We start from the raw sequence: 20578 nt of genomic DNA, 5'->3' as shown, positions 1-20578 counted from the left end.
GCTAGTGTCCAGATGATTCTCAACCACTTAATAATCCTCTAATTATCTCAAGTTTACATTTGACAAGACTCGAACCCATGACCCATCCTAGAAAGTAGCGGCTGGTGGCCACATCACACTATACGCAAAAGCAGCGGTAGTGATGCGACGGCAGTCTGGAGGCGGTGGCAACTGGTGGTCGGTGACTATTGGTGGTGGCGGTAACGTGGAGTGATGTAGGCTTATATAAATGTAATTAATGTAAAGTTGATATATGAGATATTTTTTAAGATACGAAATTTTTAAGATAAGCTTTTAAGATGTAAATTATCTATACTACTATATAAAAGTTATGCCCCCATGTTGAAAAGTTAACATTTTTGAGACATGCAAAATTACTATTTTACCCTTAATGAATTAACTTACACAACCATTTCATTATCTTCTTAAAGATATTCACTTCTCTTTAAAATCAAATAATTTTAATCAAATACGTACACCACTTGACGTATATGTTGCCGTCACCATCCGTCGATGTCACTACATCACTTTCATTGTCATTACCGCCGCATTGTGCGGGTACTATACTCGTCTTATTAAAGACAAATTAGGTCATTTCTGATACTCTTTCTAAAAAAAAGTTTATTAAATGCAATTAGGTTATTTTCAAATTAACTTTCTATATAAGTAAAGATTTATACAAAATTACAAATGGTGAAAGATAATAAATATGTGTGCATATATATATATATATATATATGAGGCTGTTAGGCACTTGAGTTAAAGTTGGGTGAAAAACCCCTCACATATCTTTTTTAAACCATAAAAATCATGGGAGCCATACATTTTTTCAAAATATTAAAAAATAAGCATGTGGGAGGTTTTTCACCCAAGTTTGGTGCATAACAGCCTCATACTCACTAGTCTCATATATAATATATAGAGTTTCCTTATTTTGAGAAACAGTTTTTTTGTAAAAACCATAAGAACTTATGTATTTAACAGCCACATATTCTCATTCCACATATTCCCATTCCACATATATATTACTTATAAGTCAATAATACTAAAAACATAACTAATGTTAGGGTCATTACTGATGTTAGAACATCCTCATTCATAACCTAACTCATTAACATTATTTATTAAAAAATTGTGTTTTTATATACTTAACCCTACTAAAATCATATCAACAACTCAATCAAATTATTTTTTAAATACATTATAATGTTTTATAACTAATTCTTTTTTATTTTAAATATTAATTTTAGAAAAAAAAAACTTTTTATATAGCAACAAATTAATTAATTTAGCATAAAAGACAATTAAATACCTAAAATATTTCACATTCATCAACACATATTAAACAAAATTGAGCCGCGATTAACAATTAAACAAAACTAATACCTCATTTTACAATCTTAACATAAAAATAAAATAAATGTGATATTAAAACATAAAAATTACACACTTATCCATCATATTCAAATTTGTGTATGTGCTCGATCAAGTCTGTTTTTTAGACGTTGTGAGCTTCCACATTTCAAATTTTAACATTTAAAATGCTTTTTAATATCTCTACTACATTATGAAGTATTTATTTCCTTCATTTTTTTAACTTTACACAAGTGAAAACCTCAAAATAACCCATCACTTATTCATAATACCTTTAGAATAAATCTCAACCACTCATTTTTCTCCCTCCTCCATAAATTTTTCTAATTCATTCAAAATCCTTTATCTCAAAAACCGTAAATCAATAAATTATAAAAATTATATGGGTGTTCTTAAAATTCCATGCTCTTTCATTAGAGATGTCATTCGATATACTTTCGACGAATTTTTAAATCCGATGGTGAAGCCCATACGGCTAAGACACACTCTATGATATATCACAACCTATGACCTATTATAACTTATAACCTATCACCCTATCATCTTACCGCCGCACGCGCGGGTACTTACTCTTGTAACATATGAACCATAGAAGTACAAAAACTGTTTTTATTTGATGTCCTTGTTCAATAAATAAAAACCTTGAACATTAATTAGTTTCTTAAGGAATACAAACTTGTACAAATTAGATAATCAACATTTTAAAAACTTGGACGTTTAAACGTTTCAACCGATTGACATCAGAACATAATGTACAGAGCCAAACTATAGAACACGAAGAAAATAACTTGCTATTTTTCAAGATTACAAAGCACAACTATAAAGACTACATGTTTATTTCATTTCTTACATGATTCTGCAAAAAAGGAAACAGAGACTAATTACTGCGGTATAAAAGCTAAAAGCTGACTAAGAAAAAAAAAATAGTTATCATCTTCTACCTTCAAAATTGATAATTAATAATGGCACAGAGAACGTTTTTGATCGCTTTAAGGCTTCAATCGCTATATTCACCAGAATCAAAAGAATCTGAATCATCCGCATTAAAATTTCTTCCATCATTGACATTCCCGTCTACATAACCATGGTTCATAATCTCATCTTCATCCTCTTCTTCATCTTCTTCAACTTCAAACCCCTCCTCGTCGCTAATTTCCTTTCCACCCCATCCACTTTCATTATTTGCAACACCATACCCCGAACTTTCTCCATTTTCCATTCCAAACCTGACTTGATGTCCCTCACCATCTTCATCTGATTCGCTTACTTCTTCTCTGACATGAAAATTAGCATTGTCGGTTTCCATTCTGTCATGTGGATTGTGAATCCATTCTTCAACAATGAAGTTCCTTACGGGGTCTTCTTCGGGAGGCTTGTCAATTCTTTTTCTTCTGATTGTTCTTCGGCCAGTTCCATGTGTTTGTTGTTTGATAGCTTGACTAATTGTAAAAGTCACGTTTGGCCTGCTGCTTCCAGGGATGGATATGGGACCTGCCACCCGTTTCTGCAACTTCCCACCGCCACGACTACGTCCACCACCACCACTACGAGGCAGTTTCAGAGGTTTGCTGTGGTCAGCGTCTAGGGTTTTCCCAATATTCTTCAGAAATGTGAACTTCAATGGAGTTTTCTGAAATGAAACAAGATGAAAATGAGTTTACCATATAGTCAAACACTCCAAATAAAGCTATTCTCTGGGTCTTGACTAGACCAAATATGTGAAACAAAAGATACTGTACTCAAATGTATTTAGAAAAAACTACTCAACTTTTGTTAGATTATTGCCAGAGGGATCCTTATTTCAACCTTCTTCAAGAAAATATTGAAAAAGCAGAAAAAAAAATCCAGCAACTTGAAGAGAATAATATAAAAAACTGGAATCCATATAGAATACATAACTTAATGGAGCCAAATACAGAATCAGCTTAACTGGTTCAGGCGAAACCAGGCTGAAACGAACTCAAACTAAGGTATTTTTAATTCAAAGTGTATAGCCTCTAAAGACATTTTCCAAGTATAAAACACGAATTAAAACACAAAAAGAGTAGTTTGACGTTTAAGGTCAAAATAAATTTCAAACTTGAAATAAATTATTCTTATACAAATTGTGATCTTACTGTGGCACTTACCACATAAACTACCTACATACAGAACTCTATAAATGAAAAAATTATGAAAATATCCAACTTTACTCTAGGTTTTGATGAATTTATTTTTGGTCTCTGTAGTCAAGCTTGTCAACTATATGTTTGCTTGAAAAACAATAAAAGTTTAGAACAATGAAAGATGGGAATACCTCAACTATGACATCGGTCGACTCATCTCCCATCTTAAGCTCGGCTTTTTGTTCAGGAGTATAGGAGATCAAGCCATCAAGCTCTAGAAGCCTTAAGGTCACAGCAGCTGTCGTTTGTGGTATCCATGGTAGTACAGGAACCGAACCCGAGCTTGAACTAGCATTTTCTGATAAGCCAGAGATCCCAAGCAGTTCCTCTGTCGTCTCGAAGTTCAACGACAAAAAGTCACGTTTTATAACACTCTCAAACCATGTAAGAACCTGCAACCAAGTTTGATCCACCTTATCAGAATGAAGTTCAGAACTTAAGGGGCAAGATTCCCTAGAATTTGATTCTGAAAGTTCATTCCCAATATACAGAATGACTAGGAGAGCTTCTGCATGCAAGCTGCACTTACAGAAGACCTATTTTCATGATCATATACAATTACTTATAATGATAGAAAGAGTTTAACCTGTAGAAGATCCAAAGGTAACGATGAAGCATGCAACTTTGAACTCCAAGTCTTCCTATTGTCATCCGTCCACAAAGATTGCAGGGCCTCGGACGGAACTGAAGCCTGTAATTTCCAAACAATATGTCAAAACAGACATAAAATATAGACCTAGTTCAAAATAGATCAAGCTGAGATTAACCAAAACATTTATGTCCAAATACTTTATATTCTATGCAGAAACTAGTGTTACATATGATTATAGAACTTAAACTATTCAATGAGGTTTGCTGCATCAAAATAAAACACGAAGTGACTCTCGAAACCACCACCAAGGTGGCCAAGCGATCTAATTTAAACCTCCCTAGACAACATATTGGAATGGGCAAGGAAAGGTCCACGGGAATACAACCTGGTTAGGCCGTGTACATCTTAGTAAAAGATTAGCACCCCCGGATAACCCAGACAGAAAACAAACTCCATTTACCAAGTAAGACTTGTGACCAATTTGACCTGTTCACATTTTAATTACTTTTTCAGTCTCAGCCAGACTGATTCATAAATAAATGGGCCACACTATAACATCTCATTCGCCCTGTTATAATAGAACACTATAGAAAATTAGAAATCTGTGTCTGTAACAGCAAAATTAAAGGAGGTATGTGATCCTTACCTCCAAGAATGTTAAAAGAGACTTGATCAATCGGATTCTTATTGGATGATTTATATCCCAGTCATTAGTATTAACAACATTAACATCGCCTTCTGGTTCAAGATATCTCAATTTGTCATTAAACGTGCTGAACGACCTATGGCAGCGGGGACAAATAGCTTTATCCAGGCAATAAGTTGCACGACAAAAATCACAAATTCCTTGCAGCGGGGTGCAGCGTTGTTTCCCATGTATCATTGCAGCCAAACTTGATGAATATAAACATTCTTTCCACATCCACTTCTCTAGATCTTGATATCGTCCCATAGCATTTTTTGTCTCCAATTCATTCCTTGCAAGTTCGATGTTAAAAGATGGAGATGGTTCCATTGAATCGGAACTAGAGACACATGCTGTGCTATCGGAGCTTCGGTCAGCAGTCCTAGAATTTCTTTTGATGTTCTCCTTGAACGACATCTCTATTTTTTGAAGCATTATGTGCAAATGAGATTCTCGGGCACCACGTGTATCCAATGATAACAAAAGAGAATCGAATGCCTGCGTTTTAAGGAAATGAAGATCAAACCTATCAGTTAGGATTTAACAAAAACAATTAAACACTATAAGCAAAACACCTTCAGCAGAGTTTCTACTTTGATACAATATTGAGAAGCATAGATTTATCTATTTCGCCATCACTTAAAGAGCCATTTTAAACATTTGACCGATAGTCGAACTAATAAGTTGAGCCGAAGGATATTCTACCATTAATCAAATGACCGAATTGTCCTTCACAAAGACGACAAAATAAACCAACAGAATCTTGTAAAAAAAGCATCACGGGGACCCAGATCAAGATCATCAACTCTTTGCAGAGGTTACAATGATCAAGTAAAACAATTTAGTTTAGATGATCACCAAAAAACAAGAGCATTGCAATTCACAGATTCCAAAACCATAAGTTGGAGATGGCTAGATAGACTATCGATGTATATTAATATATATGTAGAGACATTGTGTTTACCTCTTCTGAATCAATTAACCTCCAACAACCATTTTGTAGTTCAACAAAGATCCTGCCAGACCCTGGATCATGCCTGGAACTAGAAGCAACAAATTGCCAATATCTATTGCGCCTCCGATCCTGGCCTAGCGGCAACGATCTGTACACATACATCTCCTCCGCTCTGTGCCCAATGAAAGCTTTCAACTGCAATCTTGCTCTTTCAGCCGTACTATATCCACTATTATGAATTTGACCCGTTGTCTGGCCCATGGAACCATCAGGAGCTGTTTGTAGTTGCCCGTCATTAGTTTTATTATCAATAATGGGAATCAACGGGCTTTGGCTGCCTTCTGCAGTCACCGTGAAAGAAGAATCTTGAAATTTGGATATAAATTCTTCTTTCATACGCCTTTTATCAAGCTGGGATTCTGCCCACATTTGCTTTCTAACAGCAGTTGCGGCATCTAACCGATCCTGTAGAAGGGTCATATTAGATGAACAAAAGAAAACCCCTCAGGGAAGAAAAGGCAAACTGTTAAAAAAATATATATATTATTCAAATTACCTCAAGAACTACACGTATTATGTTTCCTTCATTGGCAATGCCAATTAAAGAAACAAGAGCATTGAGACGCTCCTCAACACAGAGATCCGAATATTCTCCTTCTGTAAGCCCTTGAACCCAAGTTTCTCCAAATTTTCCTTCATCTATCTCAATATTTCCTTGATCAATGCTGCTCACACCAGCACCTTGAAGAAAAAACAGAGCCAATTTTATATCTTTGAAGCATAAAGAATAACGTCTAAATGGTAAAAACTGGAGGTTGCAGTGGGTCAGCCACGTGAGTTGACTTTTTTGTCAAAACTTCAAACGGTATAATTAGTGTTACGTTTATAAAAAAATTATATAAGAAAATCTCATTATTTGAATAAGATTGTCTAAAAGATTTTATGAATTAAAAATGAACTTTGAACAGCTATTGGCCTATTTGACCCATTTCCTTCTAAGCTTTTTTTTTTTAATTTTACCAGTTTGACCCATTAAAGATAAATTAACACCTTTAATCAATATAATAACTAGTCGCCAAAAAGGAATCCACTTTCTGATTTGGGATACTGAAACTGAACAGAAAACTGTCTTCAGCCCCTAATATTAAGTGGACTCTTTGTAGCGGGGCAAGATTAATATAGTATAAACTCACCAGCATTTTTTATATCTGTTTTCGTATCAGCATCAACATCTTTGTGAACGGACATTTTGACATCTTCACTGAAAAAGTTGTCTTTGTTAGTAGATGAAGCACCAAAATCATCAATTTCGGTACCCTCCGCAACCTCTTCATAATCTTCCTCTTTCTCAACATCCTCAACGTTGACCCCAGCTAAAAATCCGTTTGTGAAAGTTTGTATTTTCTCTTTGGCCAATGAAATTACTTCATCGGCAGTAGCAGGATCCTTCCTATAAGCAGGCCGAACACAATAAGTCGAAGGAGCTATTCTTTCAAATAATATAGGGTCTCTTGATAAAGCAACAGAAATTGAAGCATCCGGCGTTTTGCTTGATGTAAGATCACGGAGCCCAGTTTTCTTCAAAAGTTAAGAAAAAGAAATAAGTCAGATACAATATTATAACATAAAAAATGAAAAATTTAGAGCCAAAGATAAGGTAAAATGCAATCTTTTTTAAGAACCTGAATCTTATCAGCAAGTTCTAAGACGTTTAGGCCCTTGCTTCCCTCAAGACAAAGAACATGATAAGCAGCAAACTTGACCGTTCCAGGAGTCATACGATGCCTAGACTTTTTTTGAAGGTGGACCCCCTTTTCTTGCATCAATGTAGCTGCATTTTCGGCAGCTGAGCCATTCCGTAGCATGGTAATTACCTCCTCACAGCCTTTACCCTGCAACAAAAGCACAGTGACTCGATAGCTATACAAGTTAACTTTAGTAACAGGTCAGGTCCACTTGACCCGTTAACATGCTTTAAAAATTTTATGCAATTAATTATTATTTACAAATAATCTAAATTAAAAACTACACTGTCAAAATACATGTGATATTTCATTTTTAGCCAAGTTCCTAGATTTTATTCATGTTGGCATGTTTGGGATATAAATAACTCAAAGCAACCCCTTTTTTAATAGATAGATCACAATTACAACCTCCTAATTGAACCGCTAAGCTTTATTATCCCATCCGTTTTTCCCTGAGAATAGGAAAAGTGTTTCAAGAATCTAATTGCAAACTTTTTCGGACAGGAAATGTGAAGACCTAACAACACAGACTAACATCCATAAACTTAGAGCCGAAAAAAATGAAAATCATCACACAAAAAAATCAAAAAGAAATAGCAGCATGATACAAACCTCATCATTTTCAGTCAAGCCCGAACATTTAGTTGTATCTTTCTTCAGCTGAGGTCCAAATCCAGCAGATAAAGCAAACTGTCGAAGTACTTCAGGCCATGTTAATGGATTTAGATGTTTAAGCCAATTGCGTAAGTCAAAGCCCCAGTTATAAGCCTGTTACAAGAAACCCTCGGTCAGTACTTATATTTATAGTAACAATAATGCAGACAATTGTAACAACCCACTAAATATATCAAACAATGTGGTAAGAGATAGAGATTTACCCCTTCAACAATCTTGGGATGACCACCTTCAGGATTAGCAACCGTGTACTGATTGGTTCCGGGACCACCAGAGGGTGTCCTTGCAGCATCTTCAATATCTCTTATAATCAGCCTTAGAAGAGCAATGTGAACCTCTCCCAATAATCTTGAATCCTGAAAAAAGGAGGGTCTGAGAAATGAATGAAGAGAATCAAAGTTATCATGAAGTGATAAAACTCACATAATCATGGAGAGCTTGAACAAACTCATCAAGGGTAAAGGGCCAAAGCCCAAGAATGTCAGCAAACGTCATGCAAAATCTCCAAACCTGTGACAGTAAGCATATTGCCAGTGTCAAGTAAAATCAATCAAGAAAGTTTAAGTTGAAATCATGACAGAAATAAAGGACACATGGGAAGGAACCTACCATGAGAAGGTTTCCAACATTTTCTTCAGAGTCAATCCAAGGATGAATGGAAAATGGTCTTTTTAATCGCTCTTGCACAGACTTTGGTGGGAACACACACAAGAGATCTGAGAATAACGCAAACGCATGTAAGTAGTTAAATAGGAAATGTTCATAAAGAAACATTTGACTCGCCTAAAAGTTAAGTGGCTAAGAGCACCACAGTGTATCAAACTTTGTCAAGTATCAAACTTCCAAACCATCTATTCTGTGTATCAAACTTGCATAATTTGCTGACTTCACACCCATGTCAGTTGCCACAACATCAAAATTAGTAACAGGTCACTGGTTTCAGGTTAAATCAGTCAGTGACATACAATGGCAATGAATTATTAAAAGTTTAATATATGCAAAAACAAGTTTTAGAGTTGGACACGTACAGCAGCAAAATGTGACAATTGAATACATTTTGGTTCAATTAAGTCATATAATCTCTAGGGTGCCCCCTCAACAATGACAATTATGAATGAACCTTGTAAGAAAATCCGTGCAATCAAATTATGCTTGATGAGAAAATTGGTATCTACCTCGAAATGAATCAAGATTTTGCAAAGTTTCATAGTCGAGTGAAACAATTGAATTCAACCCTTTTCCAGATACAGCTAACTCTAACAATTCAAGACGCTCATCCTCTATAAGCTCCATAGATTCTTTAGCAATTTTCCGTGCTGCTGCTTTTTCTGCAGCAGCCTTTTGTTTTATCGCTTCCCTCTCTTTACGTTGCTCTTCTTTCTGCCTTCGTCTCTCAGCCTTTACAAAGTCGGACATTTTTGTAAAAGAGTCAAACAAATGCATCAAGCTAAGGGATAAAACTGTAACAGACCCCGCAGTTTTCAAATATACCTTTAAAGATTCCTTCTGCAAAAACTTCTCTCGCCTTTCCATTTCCCGCCTTTCCTCACGTTGAAATCTTTCCTCTTGCCGTTGTCTTTCTCGCAATAACCTTTCTTCTCCCTTCCGCCTCTCACGGTCCTGCTTTTCCATTTCTCTTTTAATTTGCTCTTCCATCTAACAGAAGAAAAAGCACAACCATTACAGTATGTTATAAGTTTCATAAAACAAATTTTATTTTAAAATTACCTTTTTCCTCAACAGATCTTTTTTCTCAAGCTCTTTCTTCATCCTCTTTTCAGAATGGCCTTCCCTTCCAGGGACACCATCATCACTCTGCAAGAAAAAAGGAAAAGAAAATTTTATATTCTAAATGTTGGCTTTGCCTTTCTCAAAAAACTACACACACTTCCTGAATCTGTCACTTTAGATCCACAAAATAAATCTTGTGAACACCCTGCAAGTGAAATGTAGGCATACCTTGCGTTTCCTCCACATTTGCAAAACTTCTTCATTGGGTTGAATGAAATCGTTATCATTCATAGGTGATGGTAGATGTCCCATTTCCCCTTTTGGCATCAATAAGCTAGCACCCTTGAGCTGTCCTGGAGCAGCATAAGCTGGCGGCAACCCGTTTTGAAGAACCAATCTTTGGTCACTTGGGTAGACAACTGGCGAATCATATAATCCAGAAACAGATCCATATAGTTCATGTTTTATATTATGAGCAACCGGCTCCTGGAAATTCACAGCATCAACCTAATATAAATAATGAATAAAAAAATATGTTTTAGTTAGCAATTAACATGTTTATCATCTCATGTTTATGAAGGTGATGAGAGCGGTGAAAAGATGAAGAAAATGATAAAATTTATAGCAAGAATAAAGGACCAACTTTTATTGGGCGCGGATCAGGCTGCTCAAATAAACTTCCATCATATGAATGCCTAGCTTGACTGTGACGCTTTTTCACCACTGTTAAACAAGCAACACCAAAGGAAAAAGATGAAAATTAGAATCAGTGTCAATAACTAACAAGCAAGAAATATAAACAAAAAGATAGATTAATTCCGAAAATCTACGATTGTGGATAATCGCAGACCCAGAATAATTCATAAAATATTCCATCTTTAAGCCCGGTCAAATAGATTGCTTTCACCCGCATCAGATAAAAATACAAGAGAAAAGATTAAATTTGAATACTCTAGTCACAAATTACAGATGCTTATTATATAATTCATTTCAAGCATGAAAAGGCATATTTATTGACTGTCTTTTATCAGCAGTAACAAAAATGAGCAAGTACCTATTGGTGAACCAAATGCACCTGGTGGTGGCTCGTCAAACTCTATTCCAAGAGCCGGTCCATCTTCCCTCAATGATTCACCAAGTTGCACCTCTACACACTCAATTATCCTTCTGATCATCATCTTCTGTTGTGTCAACTCATAAGCCCTGCTATGCACCACCGGTTCCTCAAACTGACTAGAATCTGATTCCGAACCCGAACCTGATCCAGACCTCGACCATGACTCATGGCGCGACCTCGACCGTGAACCATGGTCACTACCACCACCACGGTCAACCACCATCATACCTTGTCTAGATGAATTCATTAACTCCGTCCGTTCTCCACCCGACCCTTCACCTATCGCCCTCTTTGGAGTCCCTTCTTTTTTATCCCCTTCTTTTTTATCTTTCAACCGTCGGTGACAAAACCACATTTGCAACTGCCTGTCTGTTAACCCCAAGTCTTCCGACAATTTTGCCCTTATCGCCTCAGATGGATACATCTCAGCTGCAACAAACACAATCAATCAATAACCAAAAAAATACTCCCATTATTTCACACATAAATATAAATATATATATATATATATATCAATAACAAAATACCCAAATAAACTAACAATTAACACAAAACAAATCTACATATATATACACACCAAATGAACTATATTATAAACACAACACTCAAAAAGCAACTACTAATTCATCAAATCTAAAACATAAGAGCATGAATCACAAATTCATGAATCAAAAAATAAAATAAAAATATTAAAATAAAATAAAATTCAAAAAACACAAAGAGGAAGAAGGACATACAAGCATAAGTTTGTTCAAGCATTAACAATTGTTGAGGGGTCTTCATCTGGCGCTTAGGTTTCTTGGATCCATCAGATTGACCATTATTATTATTAGTATTATTTACATCATTCATATTCCGATTGCTTTCTCCTTCTGAACCAATCTCCATCGATAATGGAAACCCTAAAAATATATATAAATATATATATAGCCCCCAAAATATATATATAACTAGGGTTCCTCCCAGATGCAAAAGATTATAACTTTTTGATACCCAATATCATAACTAAGAAAACCCACAAACGATTTATGATATTTCGATTAATTTAAAGACAAAAAGATGTAGAGAGAGAATGAAAAAAATAGATAAAGATTTCTTGAGAGAGAAAATAATATGAACCAAATAATAATAATAATGATGTGAATGTGGATGAATGTGAGATATTAATATTAAAAATATTAATACAATTGCAAAGGAACAAGGAAAGAACAACAAGAATAATGGTTGGAAGTCCACCCTTTGATCTGATTATTAATCTTCTTCTTTTCATATTTGTTTTTTTTTTTTCTTTATTTTGATTATTAATTAAAGACCTTTTTTAATTTTGATTTATGTTTTTTGTTTTACAAATATAAATTTGGATTTGTGTATTTTAAAACACGTTGGTTTGTGTGTTGTATTCTTGAGGATCATGTATGATAATAGATGTGGATATCAAGACAACGCTATATTGCCTTTTGATCTCTTGATAGGAAAAAAGTAGTTGGAATTTTGGAACTTTTGACTATTTTTTTGTTTTGTTTTTAATAAATTTCAGTCTTATTTTTTATATAAGGTTGGTTGTTGAAAATTGTCATTTTATCAATGAATTTAATTTAATAATTGTCATTTATTTGATGAAATTTAATTTAATGCGTTAGTAAAGTCATAAAGAATGAGAGTATATGGTATTTTGATTTACTGGTTTCTGGATTTTGGGTATACAATATGTAAATCGTTTGTTAGATTGCTTGGAATCTTTTCAAGGAATAGACCCGGTTCTAGAATGTGTTTTTCCCGTTTTGCATGTACTAGTGAAGTTGTTCACAATTCCCAAGTTATTGGGCTATTCGGCCCATTTCATAAAATACCTTAAAACTTCTCAAATTATCTATGTACATTAGGTGTAAGTACTGTTCGTTTTTTTTTTTTGGTTTTAAACAAAAATTCAACCATTATAATTCGGTTTTTGAAAACTAAAACCATTGGGTTTTCATTTTTTTGGTTTTAGTTTTTTCAGTTTAGGTATATTTCGGTTCGGTTTTTCGGTTTTAACCACTTTTGGTTTAGGTCAAATTGAACTTAAAAAAGTTTGTAAGCTTATACCCTATAATTACACCATAATTAATTTCAACAAATTTTCAAAACAATATTAGTAACAATAACACTACAACAATGATAACAAATTCATAAAAATAAGTTATAAAAACTTCAAACAAATTTTATGTACAACTATTTATATGTTTTACACATTGTTTAATTATACAACTATTAAAGCAAATCAATCTTGTTGTGTATTTTCACTTAAACATATAAATGATATTATTATATACACCTAAAAATGCAAATATATTAACCTGTTTACCAAAATTAATAATAAAATGATATAAATATAAAATAAAGTAAACAATATATATTTTTGGTTTGGTTCAGTTTTTATGATTCGGTTTTTCATTAGAAACCAAAACCGAACCATAACTTTCGGCTTTTTACAAAAACAAAACCAATGGTTTTCGGTAATTTTTGGTTTTTGGTTTTTTCGGTTTTCATGATTTTTTCGGTTCTTGCTCAACCCTAATGTACAATATCACTAAGGGCTTTTTTCATTTTCAATTAATAAATTTTAAAATTTAATAGTTAAAGAATGTAAGCATTGAGTCAAATTTTATGGGTTTTTTTTTTACTTAATAAACATAAAATAACCATTAGTTACTTATATTTTACTTAATATATACAAACATTCTTAATACATTCAGTCACTTAATACACTCAGCACTTAATAACTAAAAAAAGAAACGGACCCTAATCTAAATATATATATATATATATAAAACTACTGAGTATTTAAAACTGTTTTTTTTCAATTTCTAAATATTTCTATTTATTTTTTTTTCTTAAACCGTAAGTTAGGGCTCAATTGTTATTTTTTATACATCTAACTCAAATTCTAAAGAAAACTCATTTTTGGAAAAAACTTATATCCCCATTCTTGTGAATATTTTATCCACACAAAGTATTGAAACCAATACCTTAAAATCTCCATTTTTTTTAAATACCAATCAATTTTTAACGTTTGATTAAATTTATATTTATTTAGTCTACTTAATCATTTATATATTAAAATATTCCATGAGTCAGTAATAAACGCGACTTGGGGGGGAGCCGAAAGCGAGTTGAGGAGAGAGATGGATGGAGCTCGCGAGATGGCGAGGGTTACGACCGCCACTACGGCGAGTTGGGGAGCGAGATGGAGGTGGCAAGCTCGATTCTCACTGAAGGTTGGATGAGGGTTGCATGAACTGAACGTTAGGGGAAAGGCGGGGGGTAAGTGTAAATAATTCTTACCATTTTAGGGACTAGATTTACATCATTTTCAAAGTTTATGGGCGTATTTTGGATTAACCAAACCGGTTCTTCCATTGTTATATATGCATATAACATCACACAAACACAAACATTTCTACACCATCAACATATATACACAAACATGGATCCTAGAATGAAAAGCACAATGTCAAAGACGCAAGGTGGTCGTGGACGGACTCAACCCGGTCTAGCACGCCATCAAAAACAACCCGTCCGATCACACCATCACCACCATCGGCAACCACAACAAATGATACGACCACAACAACATCACGTACCAGTCGATCCATTTCATGCGAGTGGGTCGAGCTCGCAACAATACTATCGACCCGAACCAATTACCCCTCTACCACGACACTCTATTTCTCAACCAAATCAATCTTATTCTCTCGATGACCTAGACTCCCTCCCCGGTGCGAATGAGTTTGACCCGTTTGACGGTTGCGTTCAACCAAATCAATCTTATTCACAAATGGAACACGATCAAGATGTCGTGCCCGAAATGCAAATGGAGCAACCACTAGGTAATACCCACTGTTTTCGTGATTTGAATTGATATATGTTTGATACATGAATCGGTTAAAGGAATTGATACATGAATTGATAGCCGAATGTTTGATACATGAATTGAGGTGTGGCTACTGTGATAGATATAGATATAAAATTGACATAGAATCTGTTGTTGATATAGATATAGCCGAATATATATAGATATAAAATTGATATAGGTTAAAAACTATTTAGGTCATGTGTCTACTGTGATAGATATAGATATAGCCGAATAGATATAGATATAGAATTGAATTGATAAAGATATAGAATTTGTTGTTGATTGGAAATGATAAATTTTGATATATAAAAATGATACTGTCGAATATATATATTAACGAATTTGTATTGTTGTTGTGTAGACGATGAAGTTCAAGAGGTTCAAGAACAAGACGTTGGTGTTCCAAAGCGAAGATACAAAAACAGAGCGCCGAAACAACCTTGGTCGTCGGATGAGAAGGAAGCTTTAGCGCAAGCGTGGATTCAAATCTCCACATGTAAACAAGTTGGGAATGAACAAAATGCTAGTTGTTTTTGGAAACGGGTTTTGGAACATTTCAACAAAACCATGGGTAATGAGAATTGAACCCATTATTCTCTAACAACAAAATGGAGGGAATTGAGTGGAGCATTGGTTTGTTTAACTGATTGCACCACCAAGCGGTATATGAATTGATTTTGTAAATTTTGTAATTTGTTGGATTTGCTCAAATGTTTAATTTGTAATATTCTTGGATTGTTAAAGTTGATTAAGTTGTTTTTTTTGTTATAATTGTAGACACGTCTTTGGCAAAGCGGTTGTAACGATCTTGATGTCTTCAACAAGCGTGCGAGTTGTTTAAGAAAAAAAATGGCAAAGCTTTTACTCATAATCGTGCTTGGGAGGTGGTCAAAAAACATGCTAAGTGGTTGGAACAAAAAAACGTCCAAGATGAGATTTCAAACCATGATGACAAGCGAAGGAAGTCAACCGAATCGGGCCAATATGAGTCGGCTAGCAATGATGACCCAATTTTACCGAATCTTAATGAAGACCCATCGCCTCCCATTGATAATCGATCAAGAAAAGGAAAAAAACATGTTCGCGATACGCTGTCCAAGTCAAGTGTCAACGATATTGTTCAAGAGTACACGACAAAGAAGGCTCAAATGTTAGACGAGAACACATTGTTGCATCAACAAGCCTATCAAAAATATATTGCGGAAAAGGAGAAAAAAACCCAACTAATCGACAGGAAGCAACAAAACGAAGATTACAAGTTTTTCAACAAATCGCATCATTGAGCAACGGGGGCAATGTTGGAATGGGTCCTCAATCGAAATCGTACTATTGCCGAGAAGTATGGTTGGAATTGTGACTTTTAGAAGTATTATCGTATTTTAATATTTGTGTAACGAACTTATTATATAAATTGTTTTGTTAGTTTTTACTATAATTTGGTGACTATATTTTTGAAGGGTTTAAAATGTAAAATTATTAATGTCAAAGATAAATAATGAAAATTTTATAAAAAAGGTTGAAAGTTTCGGTTGCCACTAAAAAAGGTTAAAAAAAAAATTGGAGGGTTGAAATTAGGTGGAGTAATTTGATTGGTTATTTGAAGGGAGATGAGAGGGTTGAACCTTTCGGCTCCCACCCCCTTATATATGTAGATTTTAGAGAGTTAAAAATCAAAGTTGACTTTCGGCAAAGCCGCTCATGGTCTCTTTTTGTAGGGTGTCCTAACGGAAATTTACATATATTTTTAAACATCATGCATGTACGATCTCTAGCTTCAAAGCTATATACAAAATATAATATGTTAATTTGGAAAAAAGCTAAAAAAAATTGTTCGACTTAGTAGGTTTTAGTTATAAGCATCTTGGTAATATAATCGCCATATGGTCAGCGCAAGTTTTCCAAGCCTATAAATCGAATTTGTATATCTTAAAATGAAATTGTAAAATTCAAATTCATGAGTTCTTTAACCTTGTCTATATATATTCTTTGTATTATTAAAAATAAGCGTTAGTTTGTTCATTTTAATGAGTGTACGTATAAATTAGAAGTTATTTTTTGTTAAAATGATGAGGGGTGTATAAAATATATGTATAGTTTTATGTTTTTAGCTAACCCGATTGTACCGGTCGATTTAACACAATCCAATCCAATCCTTCTCGACCGCTTAATTGGTTCAGCTAAAAAAAAAGGGCTTTTAAACATTACAAACAAATAGTGTAAAATTTCCAATTAAAAGTCACCTATCTCATAAAAATAACAATTTTTTTATAACACAAAGTGATTTATATAGAAAAAGAAAGAACTTCAATTCAATAAAAAGATATCAGTTAAGTATTCAAATATGCTAAACTATTACCATATATGACTCCCTTATAAAGCAAATTAGCTTTAAGTCATTAAAAACCTGATAAGTCTAAAATGCCCCTTACCTTAATACATCTTTCTATACCCACCTCTACAGTTGGACTAAACTACCTCTGAATCTATCTTATTCTTAAAACAAAATTCCGCCGCAATGCGCGGGTATTATGTTCGTACTACTGAACTAGTTTTACATACAAGTGTATGAAAGTTTTTATATATATGGTTAATACATTGAAAGTAGTTTTAAGAAAGTTTTCACAAAATCTCCATCTCTATCTCTATATTAAATAAAATAAAATTGTGATTGCATTATCCTTTTATTAAAATCTATAATATAATATAACTAAAAGTGGGGGTTGGGATACATTTGACACCCTAGTCCTCCTCATTTAGCCTAATTATCCATCTTCATTAATCTTCTTATTTTTATTTTTTTTTTAATTATTAAATCTATAGGCCGACCTTATTATTAATAAAAAAATCTTTATCTTTAAAAGTCTCCCAAAAATTATTTTACATATGTATACAACCTAGGAATAAACCATCACATATCCTCAACCAAAAACAAAAACCTACGACCAAAACCAAAAATAATCGTCTATCAAGAAGTCGACTACCAGTAGTTTTTTTATATACTTTGTTCATATTTAATCATTATTATTATTTAACTTAAAATTCTTATGTTATTGTTATTATTATCTCTATTGATTTAGTTTGTTGTCCATTATAGGTTCATCATGACTTATTCTTCAACAACCAAAAATAAAACCACATAGTTCATCTTGAAGATCATTTGTCAACACATGTTAATCATCATCTACGACTCCCGTGTTGTGCATGTATGGACTGTTTCAGAGTGTAACAACCTAAATATATAACTTTTCAAAAGTTATATATTTTTCTTTAGTTTTTCATAATTATAGTCTAGAATTGTAGTTTGTGTTTGTCTTAAGTATAGATATAACAAACTATAAATTTTATTATTTAACTAAAGTTGAAAAATAAAAAGTTAACTAGATTCAATATTTATATAAAGTTAATTTTCATATGTTTCCTTCTTTAGTTTTGTTAATTATAGTTTAAAATTGTTGTTTGTGTTTAGATATAACAAACTACAAATTCTTTATTTAACAAAAGTTGAAAAACAGGGATTAACTAAATTCAATATTTTTATGAAGTTAATTTTCATATGTTTCCTTCTTTAGTTTTCGCGTTGATTAGGTTGTTGAATTGGTTCTAGAGATTTTGTCGCCTTCACGATTATTATAATGCTTAATATAGACATTAGACATTGGCTTCAGTATGTTCGAATAAAAAGCAAGAAAATCAAAGAAAAACCAAAACCAACAATTTATCATATTGTTATAAATTATATATATATTGAGGAGCATTTGTTGTCAAGAACAATTATAAACATATATGCAAAAAATGATACGGAGTATTTGAAAAATGATATAAAAAAAAATGTAACGACCAAACTCCATTTATAATAATATAAAAGCTAATTTTATTTTATTTTATTTTTTACTCAGGTGTGCCACATGCTTACATGCATGTGACACATTTTTGAGTTAAAATCATAACATAAGCAAATATGTGCCACATGCGAAATTGCATATGCCACATATTCTGACTTTCAGTTTCCATGTGTCACATCCATAGTGTATGTGTCACACAAATGACCCAAATCCGAACAGAACCTAAAATGTGTCACATACCTTTTTTGTACGTGCCACATATTTTGGTAACTTGGGTAAATTTGGTAGATAATCCATTTGACTATCATGGCTCTTGATGAAGTCTTTTGGGTAAACATGTTGTATTGGTATGTACTTTCTGCAAATATGTCATAATTTGGGTAATTGGATTTCATAATGTTGTCATGATGAAGTAATTAGGTTTTTGGTTTGGTTAATGACCCAAAACAACAAACTTTCAAATAAGTCAGATTTCTTCAAACCCCTTTACACTCTCAAACCAACCACATGTAATTAGTTGTTATTAATTAAATAAAGATTAAGAAAAATTGTTACGAAACACGCGGACCTGAAGTTTAAAACCCGGATTCTAAACACATCATATTCTCCCACCTTACTTGAATTCCAATTTTGTAGCTTTGATTAAAATATTTTGAGATGACCCGTCCATTGGACGGGCTTGAGCACTAGTATCTTCTATGACAACTCCAAAATCTTTTTTAAAATTTTTTTTATTTTCAGTTAAATAAATTATGACATCATTATATTATTAAAGTAGATTACTTAATTTATTTTTATTTTTTTTAAATCTTACCATATTAGTTTATAAATATTTTTATGCATATTCTTAAATTATATATATTTTCCTATCAATATGATAAAGTTGACTCAATTAATTAATTTTTCATGGTTTCATGATTATATTATGATTTTGCTTATTTTTTCTTTTCCTTATTCTTCATTATATATATATATCCTTTATGTATCTAAATATATGAATCATTATATATATATATATATATATATATTCATGACCAAAATATAAATATGTATTTTTAATCTATCCAGGTATTACTTAGGTTTGAAATGTTAGTAGTTTAAAAATGAAAAAGTATATATAAATAATGAATTGTTTTAATTCATAAACATCTTATCGTTATTGTAATATACGGTGGTGCTAATGAACAGTGTCCTTTTATCTTTATCTGATCTTTTAATATAAATACCAAAAACAACAAATATAAAACAACTCTGGGAGAGAGGCTCAGGTTTGAGCCTCCCCACCCCCAAGTTTATTTTTAGGTTTAAATATATTATGTTAAGATTTGTAATTTGCCCCCTCTAGTTTTATACCCTTTCTTTTTGCCCCCTTTACTTTTATGTCATTGCTTTTTCAACCTTTATTTTTCTTTTGGTTTCTTTTTTTTCTCTTGGAAATTTTTATTTTTATCTATTATGTTATCTTTTGTGTTTTTTTGGTTTTTATATAATCTTTTTATATTTTATTGCATTTGTGTTTTTATATTGTTTCAATATTTAACATTATTTTTTATGAGTAATTTTTATTTTGCTTTTGTATTTGTATTTATTCCCTTATTTTTTTGTATATTTTTTGGTTGTATTATATTTCTTTGTATTTTTTTACCAATTGTTTTTTATGTTTTTTATTTTTACCATTTGGCTTTTTTTATAACTTTTTTCTATACTATTTTTGTTTTGTTTTTTTTGTTTATTTGATTTTATTCTTTTTTTTTTTCCCTATTTTTTGTATTATTTTGTTTTATTATGTACTTTTTCAGTAT

The 20578-nt window shown here is 32.7% G+C and overlaps 1 protein-coding gene across 2 annotated transcripts; it reads right to left on the bottom strand.

The window, feature by feature from the left end:
- Positions 1 to 2144: 2144 nt before the first annotated feature.
- LOC122594522 (homeobox-DDT domain protein RLT1) lies at positions 2145 to 12125 on the bottom strand. Of its 2 annotated transcripts, none has more exons than XM_043766969.1 (19): positions 11777 to 12125; positions 10977 to 11468; positions 10566 to 10645; positions 10151 to 10429; positions 9920 to 10006; positions 9683 to 9847; positions 9367 to 9589; positions 8801 to 8907; positions 8615 to 8701; positions 8395 to 8547; positions 8129 to 8284; positions 7454 to 7663; positions 6965 to 7349; positions 6328 to 6512; positions 5781 to 6236; positions 4778 to 5314; positions 4126 to 4230; positions 3671 to 3931; positions 2145 to 3004 (listed from the first exon to the last, which is right to left on the bottom strand). In XM_043766969.1, the coding sequence occupies exons 1-19, from the start codon at positions 11925 to 11927 to the stop codon at positions 2372 to 2374; spliced, it is 4752 nt and encodes a 1583-aa protein (XP_043622904.1). In that variant the 5' UTR covers positions 11928 to 12125; the 3' UTR covers positions 2145 to 2371. The 2 variants fall into 2 exon arrangements, with proteins under 2 accessions (XP_043622904.1, XP_043622905.1); XM_043766970.1 differs by having other exon boundaries at positions 10151 to 10408.
- Positions 12126 to 20578: the final 8453 nt, after the last annotated feature.

Source organism: Erigeron canadensis, chromosome 3, assembly GCF_010389155.1.
Source record: "Erigeron canadensis isolate Cc75 chromosome 3, C_canadensis_v1, whole genome shotgun sequence".
In the NCBI taxonomy this organism is placed as follows: domain Eukaryota; kingdom Viridiplantae; phylum Streptophyta; class Magnoliopsida; order Asterales; family Asteraceae; genus Erigeron; species Erigeron canadensis.
The sequence above is the reverse complement of the archived record's forward strand: the minus strand, read 5'-3'. Positions and strand labels throughout refer to the sequence as shown.